The 20,617-nt window shown below is 36.4% G+C and overlaps 1 protein-coding gene across 1 annotated transcript in view; it reads left to right on the forward strand.

Moving 5' to 3' along the window:
• The window catches only part of BICC1 (BicC family RNA binding protein 1), a 317,919-nt gene that overhangs the window by 279,188 nt on the left and 18,114 nt on the right, over nucleotides 1-20,617 (forward strand). Inside the window, exons 9-17 of the mRNA XM_004473203.4 lie at nucleotides 38-169; nucleotides 2,544-2,730; nucleotides 4,500-4,661; nucleotides 5,233-5,429; nucleotides 5,572-5,704; nucleotides 6,874-7,030; nucleotides 9,034-9,199; nucleotides 13,787-13,826; nucleotides 14,235-14,389. Coding sequence (XP_004473260.2) covers nucleotides 38-169; nucleotides 2,544-2,730; nucleotides 4,500-4,661; nucleotides 5,233-5,429; nucleotides 5,572-5,704; nucleotides 6,874-7,030; nucleotides 9,034-9,199; nucleotides 13,787-13,826; nucleotides 14,235-14,389 — 1,329 coding nt within the window. The remainder of the gene's footprint in view (nucleotides 1-37; nucleotides 170-2,543; nucleotides 2,731-4,499; nucleotides 4,662-5,232; nucleotides 5,430-5,571; nucleotides 5,705-6,873; nucleotides 7,031-9,033; nucleotides 9,200-13,786; nucleotides 13,827-14,234; nucleotides 14,390-20,617) is intronic.

The following is a 20,617-nucleotide window of genomic DNA, read 5'->3' on the forward strand; positions in this document are numbered from 1 at the left end:
TTTTATCTCCTACACATCCTGTTGTGACATTTTCTAGGGTTGTCTTCCTCTTGTGTTGATGTTTGATATGAAGGAAGAAATTGAAGTAGATCCACAATTCATTGCTCAGTTGATGGAACAGCTCGATGTCTTCATTAGTATTAAACCAAAGCCAAAACAGCCAAGCAAGGTTGGTTCAGAGTTTGGACCCAGAGAAACATATATAATATGTGCTATATAGCATTATTTTGCATATAAGTGGGTGTATTTACATATATATGTAACTGGTGTTCTATATATGGTCTATATATTTATCTTATATAAATATAAATTTGTAACACCCTTCACTGATGAACATCATTTTCTTTGTGTGTTGGTTTTTGGAGTTCATTTTTAGTAATCATTATTTATTCAAATATAAGAGAAGGAAAGAGAAAACATTTTTTATTAGTTTGCAGACTTCTAACTTTAACCTTTATTATGTTACCATGGAGTTGATAAGGTTAAGCAGTGCATTGTGCGTGTGTGTGTGTGTGTGTACATATCCCATGCAATTAAGAAAATAGTGTGGTTAGTATGTGTGCTTGCCATAGAAATTTAAAGATAGATGACTATTCCCTTTAATAATTCCTTTATGTATTGAGTTTCCAAGTTCAGCCTTCTCAAATCCTTTCTTCTGAAAGGAAAAATTTTAATAACTACACGTAGAATTAAATTTAATGGGATATATATATTAAGTGCTAGTGAGAATGCGAGGGAAGAGAAATGCTCCTAGATTAATATTGTTGACTAAATTGGCGCAACCACTTTGCAGAGCAATTAGAAACCATCTTGATCACACTAAAAATGCTGATACCCTACCCCCAGCAATTCTGCCTCCCTTATACACCCTGAAGAAACCCTTGTACTAGAAGTCAAAGGAAAAGAATGTTCTTGAGTAAAAAAAGCAAATCATACTAAATTGTAGCCTTTATATATATATATATATATATATATATATATATATATATATATATATATATTTTTTTTTTTTAATGCAAAGCTTTGTCAGGAAGGATGCACACCAGATTCATGATGAATTGCCTTTGGGGAAGGAGGAAGGTAAATGGGAAGAAGAAAGTAAACAAAAAAGTTCCATTTCATTAATTTAACACAAATCAAAATGAAAAAATAATGTTTATTTAATTCTGGGTGTTAGATACATGGATGTTATATTAATCTTGTTTTCTGTGTTTTAAAAAAACTCTTCAAAATATAAGGATTTATGAAATGTAATTGTGTTATGTTTATGGAAACTTTAGAAGGAAAAAAATAAAAAATAATTCCTGAACCGAATCAAAGTCCTTAAGTTATTATAGCAGGTAAAACAGCAAGCATTCATGCCTTCCATTTATAAGCTGTAAATTTTGTCACGGATGTAATGTGTCTGTATAATATGTATTATACACAATTTTGTATAACTCTTGTAGTCACTGTTCAACTTAAGAAAAACAATCATGCCTTATTCAAAAGAAAATTTTAAAGGAAAATATAGAATTAATTCTCAGTGACCTTGAGTTTAAAGTAAGAGTGTAGAACATTAATTTTTTTATATCGTGAAGCTTCCTGTTTGATGAATCTGAGTTGATTAGAGTCACATAGATTCCAGGACTAGAAGATAAAGACAGAAGGGACAATCTAGGATTTGTTAGTATAAAGATAGACAGGCACAAGAAGAATTCTTGGAGTTCAGAAAGAAATATGAAGGTCAGGGAAAGATGGGAGACTGAAGCCCTGCCACACTCAGGACCATTTAATTATGCCTACCTGGTCCAGGGTCTGCCTACTTCTTTTAACTGCTTCTTTAGCCCACAACTTTTCTTTATTGACCATTGAAGGATTTCCTCCCTGGATTCATGTTTCTAATTTTCTAGATAAGTCCACTGAGAAGAAGAAATTTATGGGATTTTTTGTTGAGAAATTTATTTTACTGTAAGCTCTGCCATAGATATGTCATCAGTGAGGAATAGTGGTACCTCATGGTCTATTAGTTAACTAGTAGACCATAAATGTCAAAAGTAAGTGGCTATTATGCAGTCTGTATCTGGTGACAAGTTTGATTTGTTTTGTAAAGATGAGATAATGGAGGAAAATCTTTAATCCTGCGATAAGCTATGAAAGAGAAGGGGCTCTTGGGCCAGACACGTGTTCTGTCCCTCTCACTGCACCTCAACACCTGTGACATGGCTTGAAGTAAGTCCCTTAACCTCACTTACCCTTTGATGAATAGTAATTCCCATCCTATAAAGTTTTGGCAAGAATAGGAATATATGGGAAGCTACCAGACAGTGACTGGAACACAGGACACACTCAGTAAACAGTAAGTAACATTTCATGGTTTTACCAGAAGGAGTAACTGGAGAAATAAATGGTTAGAACTTGCAGGTTATTTTAAAATGGCATTTATATATCTCCTGAGTGGAATTCTTATTAGCATATTCATTTCCTGCCCGCCCCACCCCCCCATTCATTGTAGACTACTTTCATGTCACTTCTTTTTTTTTTTCCATTATGTGTTTTCATAGTCTGTGATTGTGAAAAGTGTTGAGCGAAATGCCTTAAATATGTATGAAGCAAGGAAATGTCTCCTCGGACTTGAAAGCAGTGGGGTTACCATAGCAACCAGTCCATCCTCAGCATCCTGCCCTGCTAGCCTGGCATGTCCCAGCCTGGATATCCTAGCTTCAGCAGGCCTCGGACTCACTGGACTAGGTATAAAATTTATAATTACAGAGGTTCTCAGTCACTGGGGGAATAATCATCCTGTTCCCTTTCTTTTTACCATTTGGGTCTACATTTTAAAGGCAAATTTTTTTTCTTCTTCAACCCCTAAGATCAGGGAAAAAACAATAAAGCTTGAATCGATCCATTTTGGGTTTTTTGTTGCACTCTGAATTTTTGTTACTCAGATTCTTTCTATACAGGCATAAATGATCACCGTCTATTTTATTTTCTGTGGGGCTGTGTTTGTTGTTCTAAATTAAAAACGCCATTGGGAGTGAGCAGGCTGACTCTAATTTATGTGTTTGTGTTCTCTTGCATCTGCAATATTGCTATCAGTCCCTAGAGATAAAGATTATCCAGTTTGCTTTTCAAAAAGTAATTGCAGATCTGTATGCAGGGTGGGGAAAAGGGGAGGGGGAAGCAAGCAGAGCACCCACCCCAACAGTTAGGCCTGCATCATCCACGCACAAAGGAAATCTATCCTGCAGCCACCAAGGAAAATAAATAGAATGGCATTTATACCTAAGACGAAGGATAGAAAAATGAATGACCACCACCATCTCAGTGCTTTAGTTCTTTAAGAAAATAAAATGAACCACTTCAGTAGTTTTGGTGATTTTTATTGCCTCATTTGTGGATTCCCAACTAGGTTTACCTTCTTGCACTGTTTTTTTTTTTTCATTGCCTTTACATAAAAAGTTAATACAATAACCCTAGCAAATCAATCTGTCTCATTCAAGTACAAGTTTGTTTTTTTTAATAGACAAAAAAAGTTATTTTAAAAACACTTCTGATAGTTATTCTTGCTGTTAAAATATAATGAGATTAAGGTTCCAGATAGCCTTTGCCTAGGCACTGGAACAATAAAGGTTTTTTTAAATTTTTTCTTGGCCCCTGGTCTTCCAAAGTTATCCCTTCCATTGAACACCCAACCGGAGTCACAGCAGCATCTGCATGTGAGTCGGGAAATGCCAGCCAGGTACAAGAGCAGGAACTGAGTTCATCCTGCATTAGAGAGAAAATAAGTGATCCAAAGTTTGGAGTTACTGAATTTTTAAAATGTTTTCATGGTTATCTCTATCCCATAATGCTTAATGTTTTATATACTCCTGGAACTTGTGTACAGTTCCACATTTTATTTTAGAGCATATTTTAAATGCCCTAAGGGAAATCTCACTTCTTAAATCAAACATTGACTCCCTAAAACAAAAAAAAGACAAAAGAAGAATGTTTTCTGAGAAAAGCTTTCAAATGCATTGATACAGAACCCAAAGGTATCAGGTCTGTGTAAAGGTTGGCCTATTTGCAAATGTGTCAAATGGATCCATTCTACAGTAGGAAGGAATTCCCCTATTCACAGATAATTACATGTGGTCTAAAAAAGGTTTTTTTGGATGCAGATGACAAGAGAGCTATGCAAAGAAATAAAAATGAGTTTCCACTTGGGCAGAATTTTGTTCATCCTGGCTAGATGAAAGGAATGTAGACTAACTAGTGGTGCTAAATGACCCTGCTTGCCTTCTTGGTTTGGGCACACATATTTTCCATTTTCAGATTAGCATCCATTTGTGGATAAGCTAGTTCCTGCATTGGAAGTAGTAGTATGCAATATCTCATGTGAATACTTAATCTGTCACCTTATATTTAGAGAAAATTAGATCATATCAATGTGCATTCCTAATGTGAATTTTGGTGCTATCTTTATTTTAAAATCTTGAATAAATACGTATACTGACTTTACAATCATTTGTTAACAGGTCTTTTGGGGCCCACTACCTTATCTCTAAATACTTCGACCACCCCAAACTCACTCTTGAATGCTCTTAATAGCTCGGTCAGTCCTTTGCAAAGTCCAAGTTCTGGCACTCCAAGCCCTACGTTATGGGCATCCCCACTTGCTAATACTTCAACTGCCGCAGGTGAGTATCATTTAAGTATAATCAAGGGCATGTATTCTTAGGTATTACAGGTTTTTAACTACAATTTACTATTGGTCAGCTTCCATAGGGCAAATTTATAGTTATAAGCATACCCCAGCCAAATAGAAATTCTATAATGTATAAACTAGTTAAAACAAAGCACAGCAAAGCAGTGAGTTTTTCATCAAAGTACAGCATAGTCTTCAAATGTGGTAAGCAAATCTGGAAAAAGAGCCTTCTTGTGCTGAGAGCAAAGTCACATGAAGTTCACTGGCCTGGTTACTAGGAAACACAGTGACCAACTTGCCTCGTAGCCATTTCACATGCTGTATCTAACTAGTTTTCTCAGTTGTACGATGAGGGGCTTAGATTCAATATTCTCTAACATCTTTTCATTTTAATATTCTTCTGTTTTGTATTTAATGTTAAACCTATTTACAAAGAGGTATCAAAACTGAGTTCTCTTCTGAATTCACAGCAAGAAAAGGGATATATTTTGTTATGTAAAATAAGTTATTGATTTTTATTATTTTCCTCCTCTAATATCTGTCTTCTTGAACTGTTGTTGTAGGTTTTTCTGCTATACCGCACCTTATGATTCCATCCACAGCCCAAGCCACATTAACCAATATTTTGTTGTCTGGAGTGCCCACCTACAGTCACACTGCTCCATCTCCTCCTCCGGGTTTGACTCCTGTTGACGTCCATATCAGTGGTATGCAGACGGAAGGCAAAAAAATCTCAGCTTCTTTAAATGGACATGCACAGGTAATGCCCTTCAGCTCGAGGCATGTGATCTATGCCCTTTGTAAGAGATAAGCCACTGGTAGCATTTTAACCTTCACCTGAATGAATTTTCAATTGTAAAGTTGTGACCATATCTATTTATTATTTTCTATTGTTATTTCAGTCTCCAAACATAAAATATGGTGCAATATCCACTTCATCACTTGGAGAAAAAGTGCTGAATGCAAATCATGCTGATCCATCAAGACAGACAAGTGGGTCTGACCAAGCATCTCCCAAGTCAAACCCTCCAGAAGGTTGGGAACTGTATCTTTCCTTTGAATTTAAGCCTGTTTTGTTACCCGGATAAATCGGGTTGTAGAGAGTCTCTGCAGTGGCTGATTTTGAGTTGGCTTTTGCTAATCAACTCTGATTCAGCCCACCTCAAGTATGTGGAATGGCAATATTTTAAATGTGGGGAAATGTGGGGAAACTGAAAAGCAATTTCCATAGAAAGAATCACTTTCTCATTAAATTAGAAATTCCTAAATTAAAGGGAATGTAATTGCATGGCATATAAACACCCATTTACCATACGCAGTTGATACATTTGCCATAGTTATGTTCTGTACTGTCGCTGCAAACACTGAATTTTGAACAATTTCTCCTAGGGGAAATACAGGACTAGGTTCATGTGAGCCTCTGGACACAACATTTGTGCCAACCAATTAATACGTAACCTTGTTTTATGTTTTATTTAAAGGTACCTTTCTAAATATATATCATTGGTTAACATTGAACGCAAGGCCAACAGCACGTTAACTCATGCCTGAATGAAACTTAACTAATAAATGTATTTTCTCCTCAAGGTACACCACAGCCTTCTTAGGCTTAGGAACGCTAGTTAGCATTTTAGCACTACACTTGGGGGCCATTGCAAACAGTGAAATCACCATCAAAATGCACAAAAATACAAAAAAGGTGGCACTGAATGTACCACAGAAAGGACGCTCCTTTGCATTGTGAGAGCCGAAACCTGAAGGCAAAGTGTCGCCTTGTCAACCTCAGCTGGGAATATGTGCTTTAGGCAATTCAAATCTTTCACTGCTCTGTCCATGTCCACAAATGACTGTGAAAGTGCCCAAGTATTGGTTTGGGGTTACAAATAAATTTTAGTGAGTCGGCTAGTCAACAAATACATTGCCCACAAATAATGAGGATTGACTATATATATATTTTCCAGTAGAGTGGTTTTTTCCCCCATAACCTCTTTTCCTCAGTCTTTAAGAAATATAAGGGTCTTTTCAAATTTTGTCTTGAGTTTCTGTGACAGCCTGAATTTACTGTCTTCTTTGCTGTTGAAAACTGGTATACTTGCATCCAGCTAATGTTTCTGTAGATTTGGTTTCTGTTTTGTTTCCATTACAGGTGATTTTATACTGTAAGGCGACATTGTTTAGATTTCACTTTTTTCTCTTGTCTGCAGGTTGTAATGATGCTTTTGTTGAAGTAGGCATGCCTCGAAGTCCTTCCCATTCTGCAAATGCTGGTGACTTGAAACAAATGATGGGGCCCTCCAAGGTTTCCTGTGCCAAAAGGCAAACAGTAGAACTGTTGCAAGGCACGAAAAACTCACACTTACAGTATGTATGTTAATCTTAAAAGCCCTTGTTCCTTTGAAGAAGAGTATATAATCCACCGGATTTGCATTAAGCTCAGTAGCTGGTTCTCTTTAGTTAAGTGAGGTTTGATCTTAGCCTCAGGCTTTCTCATTTTCCTTTATGAATATCTTTTCTTTTTAAAATTTTATTAAGAAATGCAGTGTGGTAATTTTTTCCCTTTTATATCTTCTGTATAGTCCCTCCCCCATTTAGTCAGTTGGGTTTATGTCCATGTCCTTTAAACCATCTGTAACTCTGAAAGTTTAACATTTTCTGCTGTTGATCACTAAAATCAACAGGGCAATTTTTACTGCTTTTTGCTATTTGAAATTTTCTCGTTGTGATGTCTTCACGACTTTGAATTTCTTTCTTTAGTTATGGACCACTTTTTGAAGATAGGTAATTGCAAACTTTAGTAACAAATGCTTGATAGTATCATGGCTTTATTTATGGTAAATCATATTGTGTGTAAATATGTAATTGTATTAAATATAACTCCTTTCCAAAGGTCAATAGGTCAATTACAAATATATTATCCCTACTCCATTTTCTTTTTCCTTTTATTTTTTTCAAATAGACAGTCTAAACATGTCTAAAAAACAGTACAGTATAGTGAATATACATTGAAAACTTTTGTTCCCTACCTTCTCCATCTATCTGATCTCTACTCTTATTAGCTTCTTATGTATCTTTACAGAGTTTCTTTATGCAAATATAAGCATGTCTGTTCTTCAGCCCTTCTTTTCTTACCAGAATCTTTTTTGCTTTTATAAACCCTTGGGTCAATTAATTTTTACTCGCATTTTATCCTGTTCTCCTTTAACTGTATCTTTGTTATACTAATAATTCAAATTAGTATTATTTAGTATAGGTTAGAGATTTTGCTTTTTTCCATACATTTGAAGTATAAACCTATTCCTTTCATCTGTCATGTGGATTAAGTTGCAGTCTCCAGAATGGTCTCCCAAACTCTAGTCTCTCATCAGCTTGATTAGTCCTGTATTTTGCTGCCAGTAATTTTTTTGAAAACATGAGTCTGATCTTGTCACACTGGCTTAAAAACTACTGCATTGCACACTTCCTTTCCTTTGCTTATGTTATTCCCTCTGAGTTGCTATTCTCCTGACCTTTGCTCCGATGAACTTGCAGATGCCATGTGAATCCCAGTTCAGATGTCTTTTGTGAAGCCTTTCCTTTTGTTAAGCAAAGTTCATTGCTCCTCTTTATGTATTCCAACCACCATTTCTAAACCTCTCTCCATTCTCCTGGCATAACAAATACATAGTTGAATGAATAAAGAAATGTACATATGAACAGATCAGCTTTTTAACTGATACTGTTTCTTATTCCTATTTTATTTGAGCCTAATGTGCAGTTGGATTTGAACTCAAGGTACATATATCGTGTGTTGTAATTGAAGTAATTGCTGCTCGATATAAGAAGCACTTTCATGCTCTGCCCATTTACCCTAATGGCCTTTAGAGAATATTTCTTATTTATCTACCAACTTTATTTGTTATCAGTATCATATGCATTTCACACATATAAATTGGATCATCTGCTTGCCTTCAGATGTGTTGAGTCTCTGATTAGACTCTGAATGCATGGGTCATTGATATCTCCTTGATGGAAATCATGTTTGCACGTATGTTTCATGTGTACCATACACAGTGTTCCATGTATGCGATATAAACATGTATGAATATATATCATGAAAGAATTTCAAGCTCTAGCTCTAAAGTCAGGGTGCCTGGGTTCAAATTCCAGCTCCACTACTTACTACTTACCAGGGCCATGACCCTGAGCAAGGTACTTCCCTCATCTGTGAAATGGGAATACTACCTACCTATCAGGTTATTGTGAGGATTAAATGAGATAGTAAATAGTTGAGATTGGGAAACTCACGTAGTAAATGTGGCAAATAGTAAACATTCAGTTCATTTGTATGCATAGTGCAGTGTTAAATTCCAAACTTTATTTCACAGCAGCACTGACAGGTTGCTCTCAGACCCTGAGTTGAGTGCTTCAGAAAGCCCTTTGACTGACAAGAAGGCTCCTGGGAGTGAGCGCGCTGCAGAGAGGGCAGCAGCTGCCCAGCAAAACTCTGAAAGAGCCCGTCTTGTCCCACGGCCATCATTTGTCAACATGCAGGTAATGGTAATAAAATATAAAATCATTCCAAATGCAGGGTGCCTGGGTAAGGGTATGGAGAATTCAGTGGATGTTCAGCAGTAAATCAGAAATTAGTGTTTCCGTCTCAGTTATAGGCAATGTGGAAATTTAAAAATATATGCAGTGGTTTGGAATTGATTTTGCTATAAAAGTTAAAAATGAAATGCAGGATTTAGCTTGAGTGAAAAAAAGCCTTTAAAATATAATATTAAAAATGTCATACGATGGACTATGTTATGTCTTATGTAGATAAACGTTATTCATCTGTTGCTTAAAATTTTTAAATAAATGTGAGAGATGGTTGTTTCTTATCAAGGTATCATGATATGGTTTTGGAGAAATAGATATAATATCCCTCTATGAATTATAAAATAACTAGTAACTATATTATTTTATATATTATATATTAATATAAAATATATTTTATATATTATTATAATAATAACTATTATTTTATATATTAGTTATAAAAATAATGTGAGTTTTAGTTCTTTGAAAATAGATGCTGAATATTACTGATGATTGTGTTGGTTCACAATTTTTTTAGTGGTTCTTTTTTATTATTTTTATTAGAGAAGTTGTGGGTTTATAGATACAGAACAATCATGCACAAAATACAGTATTCCCGTATACCACCATATACCAGCATTGAGGTGGTATGTTTACTGATGAGAGGAACATTTTTATAATTGTAGTATTGACTGTAGTCCATGGTTTAACTTAAGGTTCATTGTATTGTGCAATTTCATGGATTTTTAAAACTTTTTAATTTTAGTACCATATATACAACCTAACATTTCCCCTTTTAACCACATTCAAATATGTAATTCAGTATTGTTCATTACATTCACAATATTGTGTTACCATTGCCAACATCCATTATCAAAACTTTTCCATTGCCCCAAACAGAAACTCTGCACATTTTCCATTAGTTAAGATCATTTTTTACTGTTTCTTTATATAATTTTGTTAGCAAAATTGTGACCCTACAAAACAATCATGCTTAATATGCAGGATTCCCAAACAATACCCTTCCACCAACACCTTATGTTGTTGTAGAACATTTGTTACAGATTATGAGCGAACATCATCAGACTATTACTACTATGTTCTGTACCATCCATTTGGTATATTTTTTCCATATCCCCTTATTATTAACACAGTGCATTCTTTGACATTGATGCAAGAATATTACAATATTTCTGTTAACTATTGTCCATAAGGTACATTAATTCTCTTTTTCCTATGAATCTCCATATTCTGAACCACCTTGTAATAGTGATGTACATTCGTTTTAGTTCATAGAAGAACATTCTTGTATTTGTACTGTTAACCACAATCTTCATCTACCTCCGGGTTTAACGTTATTTTGTCCCTAGATTATTCTCTAGCTTTCTTTCAGCTGACATTTACATCCCCAGACTACCTCTTTCAGCCACAATCCCATTTATAAACCTGCTGTGTTAATTATACTCCCTATAATGTGTTACCATCAACTGTATCCATTTCCATACTTCTACAGTGAAGCTAATTAAAAATTCTACATACGTTAATCATCATCACCCTTCTCAGCCCTCATCCTATCTTTTAGTAACCTATTCTCTAGGCTTTAACTTTATGTGCTTATTCCTCATATTTAGTTCATATTAGAGAAAATATTTGTCCTTTAGTGTCTGGCTTTTCCATTCAGCATAATCTCTTCAAGGTTCACCCATGTTATCATATGTGTCCCAATTTCATTTCTTCTTATCACAGCATAGTATTACATCATATGTATATACCACAATTTGTTTATCCATTCACCACTCAATGGACACTTGGGTTGTTTCCATCTTTTGGCAATTGTGAATAACACCACTACAAACATTGGTGTTTAAATGTCTGTTCGATTCACTGTTTTCAGTTCTTCTGGATATATTCCTAGTAGAGGGATTGCTGGATCATATGGCAGTTCTATTTTTAGCTTCCTGAGGAACCACCAAACTGTCTTCCACAGGGGTTACACCATTTTACATTTCTATTGTAAATACTCCTATTTTTCCACATCCTTTCGAGGACTTACTGTTTTCTGTGTTTGGGGATTTTTTAATTAATGGCCATTCCATGAGGTATGAGATGATATCTCATTGTAGTTTTGATTTGCATTTCCCTAATAGCTAGTGATATTGAATATTTTTTTCATGTGCTTCTTCACCATTTGTATTTCTCCTTTGGAGAAAGTCTCTTTAGGTCTTTTGACCATTTTTTAATTGGATTGCTTGCTCTGTTATTGTTGAATTGTATGATCTCTTTATATGGCATGGAAATCAAACCCTTATCAGATGTGTGGTCTCTAAATATTTTCTCCCATTGAGTGGGCTGCCTTTTCACCTTGATAAAGTCCTTTGAATCACACAAAAGTGTGGTTTACAGATTAGTACAATTTCTTAAAACAGCTTCCTCCAATGGCGATTTTTCTGTATCCATTTTCAAAGCATTAGGTTAATTACTCAGAGTAGACTATTGACCATGAAATTCAGAAATTTGATTTCCATATAGATCACAGTGTGAATTATAAGGATTTTATGTTTTATGCTTTTGGAGATTTCTATAAGCTTTTAATTTCAATATCATAATTACTTGTTAGACTCATCTACTTTATAGTAGAATATTTATCACTTCTCAAAAAAAAAGAAAAACTTTTTACAAAATCCTAGAAACAGAAGCTGTTTGTTTGTCCAAGAAATTAAGCCATAGAACTACATTATATCTCTGTGATTCCATTGCAAACTACCGTTTGATCCTGCTTCTCTGCATCGTAATCCTTTGCATTCTAACATTTTCTTAAGTTTTTAGATGGATAATTTTACAAAAGCCCTGGCCTTTAAAATGTGTCGGTTTTTAAATACATATTTTTGTTACATTTTTATCCCAGTTTATTTCCAGTCAATATAAATTAAAATTCTCCCATCTAAGAAATATCCTTGAAGAACTCTTCATGGTTTTCACCCATCTTGTGGTTCTTACTTTCATTTCCATCAGGTTTATACCTAGAATGAACCAATTTTAGGTATCTTTCTTTTTGAATGGATAGAAGTATTCTTGATGATGGAGTTTCAACTTAAATGGATATATTTATGCCGTTAGCGAATAGCTGACTCTTGAAATCATTAAGAAATGAATGACAGTAGGCACTGAGCATTGACAGAGACCAAGGAAATCTGACGGAGCAAGATGGAAGATGTCCCTGACTCCCTCAGCTGAAAACTATCTGCATCCCAGCCGCTCTTGGATCACTATATCCCCAGCTCTCTTTTCACACTTATCTCACTTCTAATTTATTTTACAGTTATTTCTCTTACCCACTCCTCCTGAGACTGTGCTTTCAGACTTCAGATAATTTTTAATTCGTTGTTGTATTCTTTCTTCCACAAAGCTCAGCACTTTAACCAGTATTTACTAAAGAAGTGAATTTAAGCTCTCCTCACACCTTGCCCTGAGACATTAATAATTAAAAGTCGATTTTTAACTCCCAATGACATTTAGACCTAGGATTTCCAAAGCATCATCATATCACAATATCTAAAATTACTGCCATATTCTTAGGGATGTTGTATGCCATGGTTTGTCTGGAACAGCCCTGTTTACTTTTATTATCCTGGCCTAATTATTTTTTGTAGCACATTTCATTTTCAGTATCCCATTGCACACCATAAATTATATGGGTACCCTGCATATGATGGAATAGTCCTCCTGGCAGAAAAGTCAAAGAACTCTTGCAACCTGGTCCTTGACCCTCCTGGTCAGGCCTTTGGGACACCCTCAAATCAATCCATAGCCAGTTCTTAAATTGAGGCATTGATAACTGGAGTTAAAAATTGAGATGTAGTTACATCTGGAATACTTTCTTCAAAAAGACCTATCTTGGTCCCTACATAGACCTAGTCATAGTCATTCAGTCAAAGGTTAATAGAATAAATGAATGGTACTGTCTCAATCCTGTACAATAAAAGATGACTTGGTTTCATTTTATTGTGTTGCTTAATATCATTACAGATTAAAGCTAGCCATTTTTCATTTATCTCCATTCCAAAGCAATGAGTTTGCTAATTGGGTTAAATAATTTCTTAAATTGTCTTGACACCATATCTCTAAAGTTCATGCTTACCTAATGGAAGAGGGGATTTTGAGAAACAAAAGGGGCAAATAGATACCCAAAAGCATTTTGGTAATGTATTATTTTGAAACTTAGCATAACTATTACTAGCTTATTCACTTTTCTTAGTGTGTATAGGTCCTGGTGTGCTAAATATTCAGAGTAAATATACATTTTTTTCCTCTGTAAAGGAAAATTTCTAACTCCTGTTATTGCCATGACTTAATGTCAGATGTAGTAATTTATTTTTCTAATTATGTTAAAAGTGTCAAACTTATCTTGGATTACTGTGACATAATGATGTGAAGCTTAGCATCTGACCCAGGCAGATTCATAGGCCAAAGTCATAACCTGTCTTCTCCAGTCACGAGTATTGGCTTGACATTTGGATAGATTGGCAATGAAGATTTTTTTCTGGGTTTCATTTTCAGGCATTTGACTATGAACAGAAGAAGCTATTAGCAACCAAAGGTATGTGATACATTAACAGTCTGTACTTTGCTTATCTTCCTAAATTGACCTATAAAAGGTTTTTGAGTATTCATGGAAAACTGAGAAGTTAGACTTACACGCAAAAAAAAAAAAAAAAAAAAAAATAGAAATCCGAAATGTTTAGGCTCCAGTTGCACAAATACTGTAGGCTTTGAATGTTTTGTTGACTAGAGTACCATTAGATCAATTAAGAGATCATGTACATTTTCTAATTTGCCATTAATTTGGGTAAAATGTTTTGTCAAGATATTTTTAGGTATTTTGTGTTAAGAAATAACATTCAGTGATAATTTCATATGGATCAAAAAAAGCAGTACTCGTCAGTATTTTACTTAAGAAATACATTAAAAATACCAAGCATGTTGTTTTATCTTCTGTTTACTAAAGCTATGTTAAAGAAACCAGTGGTGACTGAGGTCAGAACGCCCACAAACACCTGGAGTGGCCTGGGGTTTTCTAAGTCCATGCCGGCTGAAACTATCAAGGAGCTGAGAAGAGCCAATCACGTGTCCTATAAGCCCACAATGACAACCACTTATGAGGTTCGTAGAATCATGCCACAACTATTCTTCTCATCTGTTTTTTCAGCAAAAGAGGTCAGTCACCTCTCTCTCTTCCCCCATTATTTATTTACAAAGGAAAAAATGTTAGTGGTAGCTTTTATTTCCACTTCTGTAATTAAATTGTTTTAAAGTTGATGCAATTTTATATATTACAGTCTTTTAGCTATCCTCTCTCAAAGTTGTTCACCTGTTATTAAGGAGATATAAATTTGGGTAAATGCAGTTTTGCGGAGAAGGGTCATAAATGATAGAGCAGGACTGAGATTAAGCAAAGAGCAGTTGTAATATTCCATACAAGTTTATAAAGAGTCCCTTTGTCCAAGGGTATCACTAGCAGGGCCAAAATAGGGGGAAAAGGCAAATATTCAACAAAAACAGGTTTTCAGATATGAACTAAGAATTCAGTGAGTTCAGATTTGCCCAGAACGCAGCAGGAAGTCTCTCAAACAAGTGCTCCAGAATTTTATGTTTCCCAGATGTTGGCTGCACTGTTCAGGGAGAGACTAAGAAACTGGCATTCTCACCACATGGAAGAGAGATCCAGAGTTCCTTAGTCAGCCAGGCTACACGTGATTCACCAAGCAAGGTCTTTTCAGTGTGGGAGTATCAGATTTTGGCTACAAGCCTTTTGGGATTAGGGGTGGGATAGAGACAGTGTGCACATGCACACACAATTCTGGGAGACTGTGCAAACCCAAACTTGGATGGAAAAGATTAATCTAAGAATCACAATGTTCAACCAGATTGCTGTAGGCTTAAAAACAAATCCTGGTTAAGGGTTTCATAATTGTTAGTTTAATAACTCGCATTTGTAAACTGACCTTCTTTTCTCCACCCATTTTCTTTGTGTTAAATCAGACTGTTGATGAAAAGCAAAAGCAAACATGCTCTTTTTTCTTCTTTGTCTCACTGAGCAAGGGAAAAAGAAAATACTGCTGAAATGCTAAAAAAGAATGGTTGCTAATGAATTTCATTGTTACAGTTATAGTAGCAACCTAGCAGCCTATATATATATATATTTAAATATTTGAAGTTACCTTCTGTAGCTTATGAAAAATTTTGAGACCCCTCTTTCTGCCATTATAGTGCCACAAGTAAATGAACATGTCCTCTTATTGGCAGAGACCTGAGAACTCCTGTGCTAATTTGTAGGCTTGCAAGCATCCCATGGTCATCCCTTTCACCTACCTTGCTTTTGACAGAGTGAAGTATTAAGATTATTGATTGCATTTCTGTAGTTTCAAAGATCAAATATGTAACTTTAGAAATGCTAATTTATTTCTGCTCTCTAAGACATATATGATGGGTTGTTTGAAGATGAGGCCCAGTGCTTGGGCTATGGAGCCTGTCAGCCACTGCTGACCAGATGTGTAACTTTGGGTGAAAGGCTTCATTATGCTGAACCTGTTTCTTTATTTGGGTTGATGTGAGAATTATTTGGGAGAGAACATGAGTGCTTAGCATGGAGAGTGGTAAATTCTCAGTATCATTTGACAGCTTTTATTATTTCCACTGGAGGTCTTTATCCCCAAAGAAAACCAAGGGCCTGCTGAAAGATGAGATTATGTATATGAATGCTCGTTGGTGGAAATAATTCTCCACATTCAAACTAATTATACTTTTATATCCAAGGGAATACCTCAGAGTATGTTATGAACTCATAACCTATCAGTAATTGTTATCATAAACTAATTCTTTAAGGTTTATAAAGTGCATTTTCAGCTGCAAATTTATTCAGTGTCCCACAAACCCCCAATAAAGAAAGAGGGCCTAGAACAAACTTTCCTCAAGGTCATGGTCAGTAAGTATCAGAAAAAGGACTGGAATTCATTTTTTAAAATGTCATTTTAGTGGTCTTAACAGTGGCTTAACTGAAAAGGGTACGTAGCAAAAGACGATAAATAAATAGTCTAGGGAACTCTTCCCATACTTGAATGGAAATGACAGGAACTCAGAAGGCTTGATAAAAAGGCAGGTTCTTAGGAAGTGGATGTGGCCCAACCAATTGGGCTCCCATCGACCACATGAGAGGCTTTGGGTTCACTTCCCAGGGCCTCCTTGTGAAGGCAAGCTGGCCCACGTTGGCAGAGAGCTAACAGCCGGCACCCACAGAGAGCTGGCGCAGCAAGGTGACACACAAAGGGAGACAAGCAGATACAGAGAACATGCAGCGAATGGACATAGAGAGCAGACAGCAAGCAAGTGGCAAGGGAGGGATAAATAAATAAAATATTTTAAAAAGGCAAGTTCTTCCTCCTAAGTCACATTCAGCAGGTGGGGAGTGGAAACCAGGCATCTGCATCTCCCACAAGCACCTAGGAATGATCCTGATGGAGGCATCTGGGGAAACTCTGCGCTAAAGAGACCTGACACTAAGGAGGGTGGTAGCAGAAATGTTCCTAGGAACCAGAAAGACTCTTCTGTTCCAGTACTTTCCCAAGGATGGATAGATGACCTTCTGCAGGAAGGAACGGGACAGAGGCTCTCTGACTCGATGGCTGAAGCCACTTCTGGAGCTTTTCTTGCTTGCACTTTTCCTTCCTGCCTGATGTCTAGTGGTCCATTCACATTGAAAATAGTGTGACCAGCTAGAGCAGAGCATGGGTGTTCACCCACTTTGCTTCTCCACCTCTTTAAACTTTGCTGATGGAAAGGCATTATCAAAGTTTGAAAATGGTGTTATAGATTTCTCTCTGGTACTTAGGATTTGACCTTTTCCTCAATACATCCTAAATCCATTGAAAATGGGATGCAAGGGCCACTCAGGGAGCATTATCTGATTTTCTGCATTAGCTACTACCTGCATCTGCATGCTTTCTCCTTTACTGCTCAAAAGGATTAAAAGCTGGGCAGTAAGCGAGGATTGTATTTTGGGATTAAGATGAATTGGAGGTTACTCTTTTTCCAAAGAAAAATAAAACCAAGCAGGCAAGCAGAATGCTCTTTGGCCCATAGATCGTGGTGGGATGTGGCTGTGCATCAGGTGGACAGGGGAGGGGAGCGTCTCCTGTTCTAGGAGGTTTGCCTGAGGCAAGAAGTTGGTATTTGTAGCTCTGTATTTGGGATACTTGAGAGGCTAGACTTGAACAATTGTTTCCAGTTTTAGGGCAGCTTTGAGAAATTAGCCATTTCAAAGGGCTCCTTGAGATAAGGAACAGGCACTTTAAGGCTCTTTTTGTTTTCTCTGAAACTCAAAAATACCACACTATCCACTTGATGTTACCCTAGGACACCAGAGGTCAAAGAAAACGCTGTAATATTTCTGTCATTTCAACGGAACTACAAAGATATTTGGGATTTTTCCTTTTCTTTTGACCACCCATTTCTTAAAATTTTAACTAATCTTCATATATTCTCTGGAGCAAATAAAAGGCTGCATTGGGGATCAAAGACGTTTTCAACTTCCCCAGCACTAAGAGGAATGAGGTTATCTGAGTATTTTAAATTTTACAAATCTAAGAGTGCAGGTGGGCTGTTCTTTCTTGAAGTTGATATCACAAGATTATCTTTTTTCTTAATGTTTTCAGATGCCATCTAAAAACAGGTCATACCAGTGTGAATGAAGTCAGTTTAGGTGGGTGGTTGTATATACTTAAAAAAGGCTTAAGTACAGACTGTTCTTTTTTTAATCAGTACAATGCATGACCTCATTAAATCTTCTGATAATGACCTGTTCTGAGCATGTTCTTATTCTTATTATTGCATTGGATTTGTCTTTGTTTGAAATATAATTATACAGATGGTTTCAACTGAAAGAGCCATATTTTAGTCCCAGGAGCCTTCCTTTTCCCTGTGTCCTTTCTAAAATAGTCAGCAAAGTGTGTCCCATAGATATATAGAGAAGGGCATCTATAAGATTCATTTAGTAATTCCACAAATATTTATTACGCACTTCTGTGTTCCAGACACTATTCTAGGCATTAGAGACACAGTCCTTAAATAAAAGGTTCTTGCTTTCATGGATAGAACTTTCTCTCTGGGGGATAGAGAGAGACACAACAAGTAAACAAGAAGGCATTAGGTAATACGTCCCTGATAAATATGAAACAGGACGCTTTAGATTGGGTGGTCTTAGGCCTCTGAGTAGATGGTATTCAAGCTAAGACCTAGATGGCTTGAAGGAGCCAACCTTGTGAAGCTCTCGGGAAAGACCGTTCTAGACCAAGGGTATAGTTACTAGGCCATCCTAAAACCATAACTAGCGGTGAGTTTGTGTGGTGGAAGGCTGCAAGTATGGTGGAGTATTGGAGATGCTGTTGGAGAGAGTGGCAGGGAGTCAACTCTGGAGCAGCTGAACCCATGGTAAAGAGTTTAGATTTTATCCCAAAATCAATGGAAAAGCATTACAAGACTTTACACAGAGTCTAATTTGTACTTTTAAAAAATCAGTCTTTTTGCTTTGTGGAAAATGGATTATAGAGGACCAAGAGTGAAATCAAGAAGGCCAGTTAAGGTCTCTTTGCCACATCTGCTGCAAGAATGAAGACCATTGTCAGAGACCAGGCTGTTGACATTTCAGAAAATGTCAACATCACGCAAAGGGATGCACGTTTATGAAGGGCCCCAGAAGAACCCTGAGGAGGGACTACAGTCACATTAATGTAGACCTCAGTCTACTTGAAAGGAAAGGAAGAGACTTTGGGTTGACAAATGGTGAATTCAAAAGGAACTGGCTATAGGTTACCTATAGTCATGTACAGAACACAGCCAAGGGCGCTAGACAGGGGCTTCTGTTACAAGATGAGGTCTCTGTCTGCTTACTTCCCCATCAATGTTGTTATCCAGGAGAGAGGGTCTTTTGTGGAAATCCAAAATTTCTTGGGTGAAAATGTATCTGCCTGGTTTGGTTGAGGGCGTGTATTGCTAGTTCAGTATCTTGAGCCCAGAAAGATAAGTTAATTCTAGAAGAAAATGGCATTGAACTTATATCAAATTCAGCTGGTTTGATTTAGCAAGCCACAACAGTTAAAAACAAGGATATCAGAAATTTTGGGATAGTATTATATCTCTGAAAAGGGAACTTTTTTCAGTGGGCTTCTGAATAAGATAGAAGCCTTGTCTGGCTATGGAAACAAGATGCCAGGCCTATTTGTGATATTTTAAAGATGCAATGAAGTTCATCTGTTGGGGTGGTCAGGAGAGACCAGTTTGGAGGCTCTTGGTGACTGTCATAGAGTTGGAGAGAAATGGGTAAATCTGTGGTATGTTTAGATGATATTGATACAGTTCATTAGTGGATTGGATGTGGTAATGGAAGGAGGAATTTGGGACAACCCTTAGAAATTTTGTTTGAGCAACTGGGTGAATGGGAGAATCACTTACCGAGATATGGACATTCTGGGAGAGGAGCAGGTTCAATGCCGTTTCCTTCTAGAATTAACTTATCTTTCTGGGCTCAAGATACTGAACTATAGGATAGTACTGATAGAATCAAGTAATCAACAGTTTTGTTTCAGCATGCTAAGTTTAAAATGCTTATTAGACAGTAAAATGCAGGTGTCATATTCAGAGCTCTGTGATTTCAGCAGAGAGGTCAAATCTGGAGGTTGAAAGTTGAGAGTCATTAAGTTTTGAAAGAGGTTGAGATTACTTGATGGCAAAAGGTGAAGAAGAGAAAGGGTCGCAGGATGAAGGCCCTGAGTAAGAGTCAAAAAGTGGAGGTAGAGCCTTCCAAGAACACATTGAGGTAGACGGCTAACCTGGGGAGTTTGGTATCATGATGCCCTAAATTCAGAGGGGAGTGCTTAAAGGAGGATTAAGCAGCTGTGATGATGCTACTGCAAGATTCAGTTAAGTGGGTTTATAGAATTGAAAAGTAAATGATTTCTCTTGGAACTATCCAGTGAACATAAAGCTTTGAGCATCAGGAATCTTGACTTTAATATTGTTCACAGCACAAAGTACATGCAAAATAGTGATTAAATAATGAAATAAATAACAAGTGAATAAATGCAAGTTCAGTACATACTTGTAGCAGTTTTAAATAATAATAATTATTATTATTACTATTATTTAGGGGAATTTTAAAAAACAAATTATTCCAGGCATTGTTGGAGGCATTGTTGGAGAGATCATGTACTTGTTTGGGTAAGGATAACGCAGGGAAAAATACCAGCTCTCTCTCTGACTCTATTAATTAGTCTGGGAGCTCAGATCCTCTCAAAGCATTGGGTCTAGCTGCACCTCTTCACTATCATTCCTTCTAGA

This window comes from Dasypus novemcinctus, chromosome 6 (assembly GCF_030445035.2).
Source record: "Dasypus novemcinctus isolate mDasNov1 chromosome 6, mDasNov1.1.hap2, whole genome shotgun sequence".
Classification (NCBI taxonomy): Eukaryota; Metazoa; Chordata; class Mammalia; order Cingulata; family Dasypodidae; genus Dasypus; species Dasypus novemcinctus.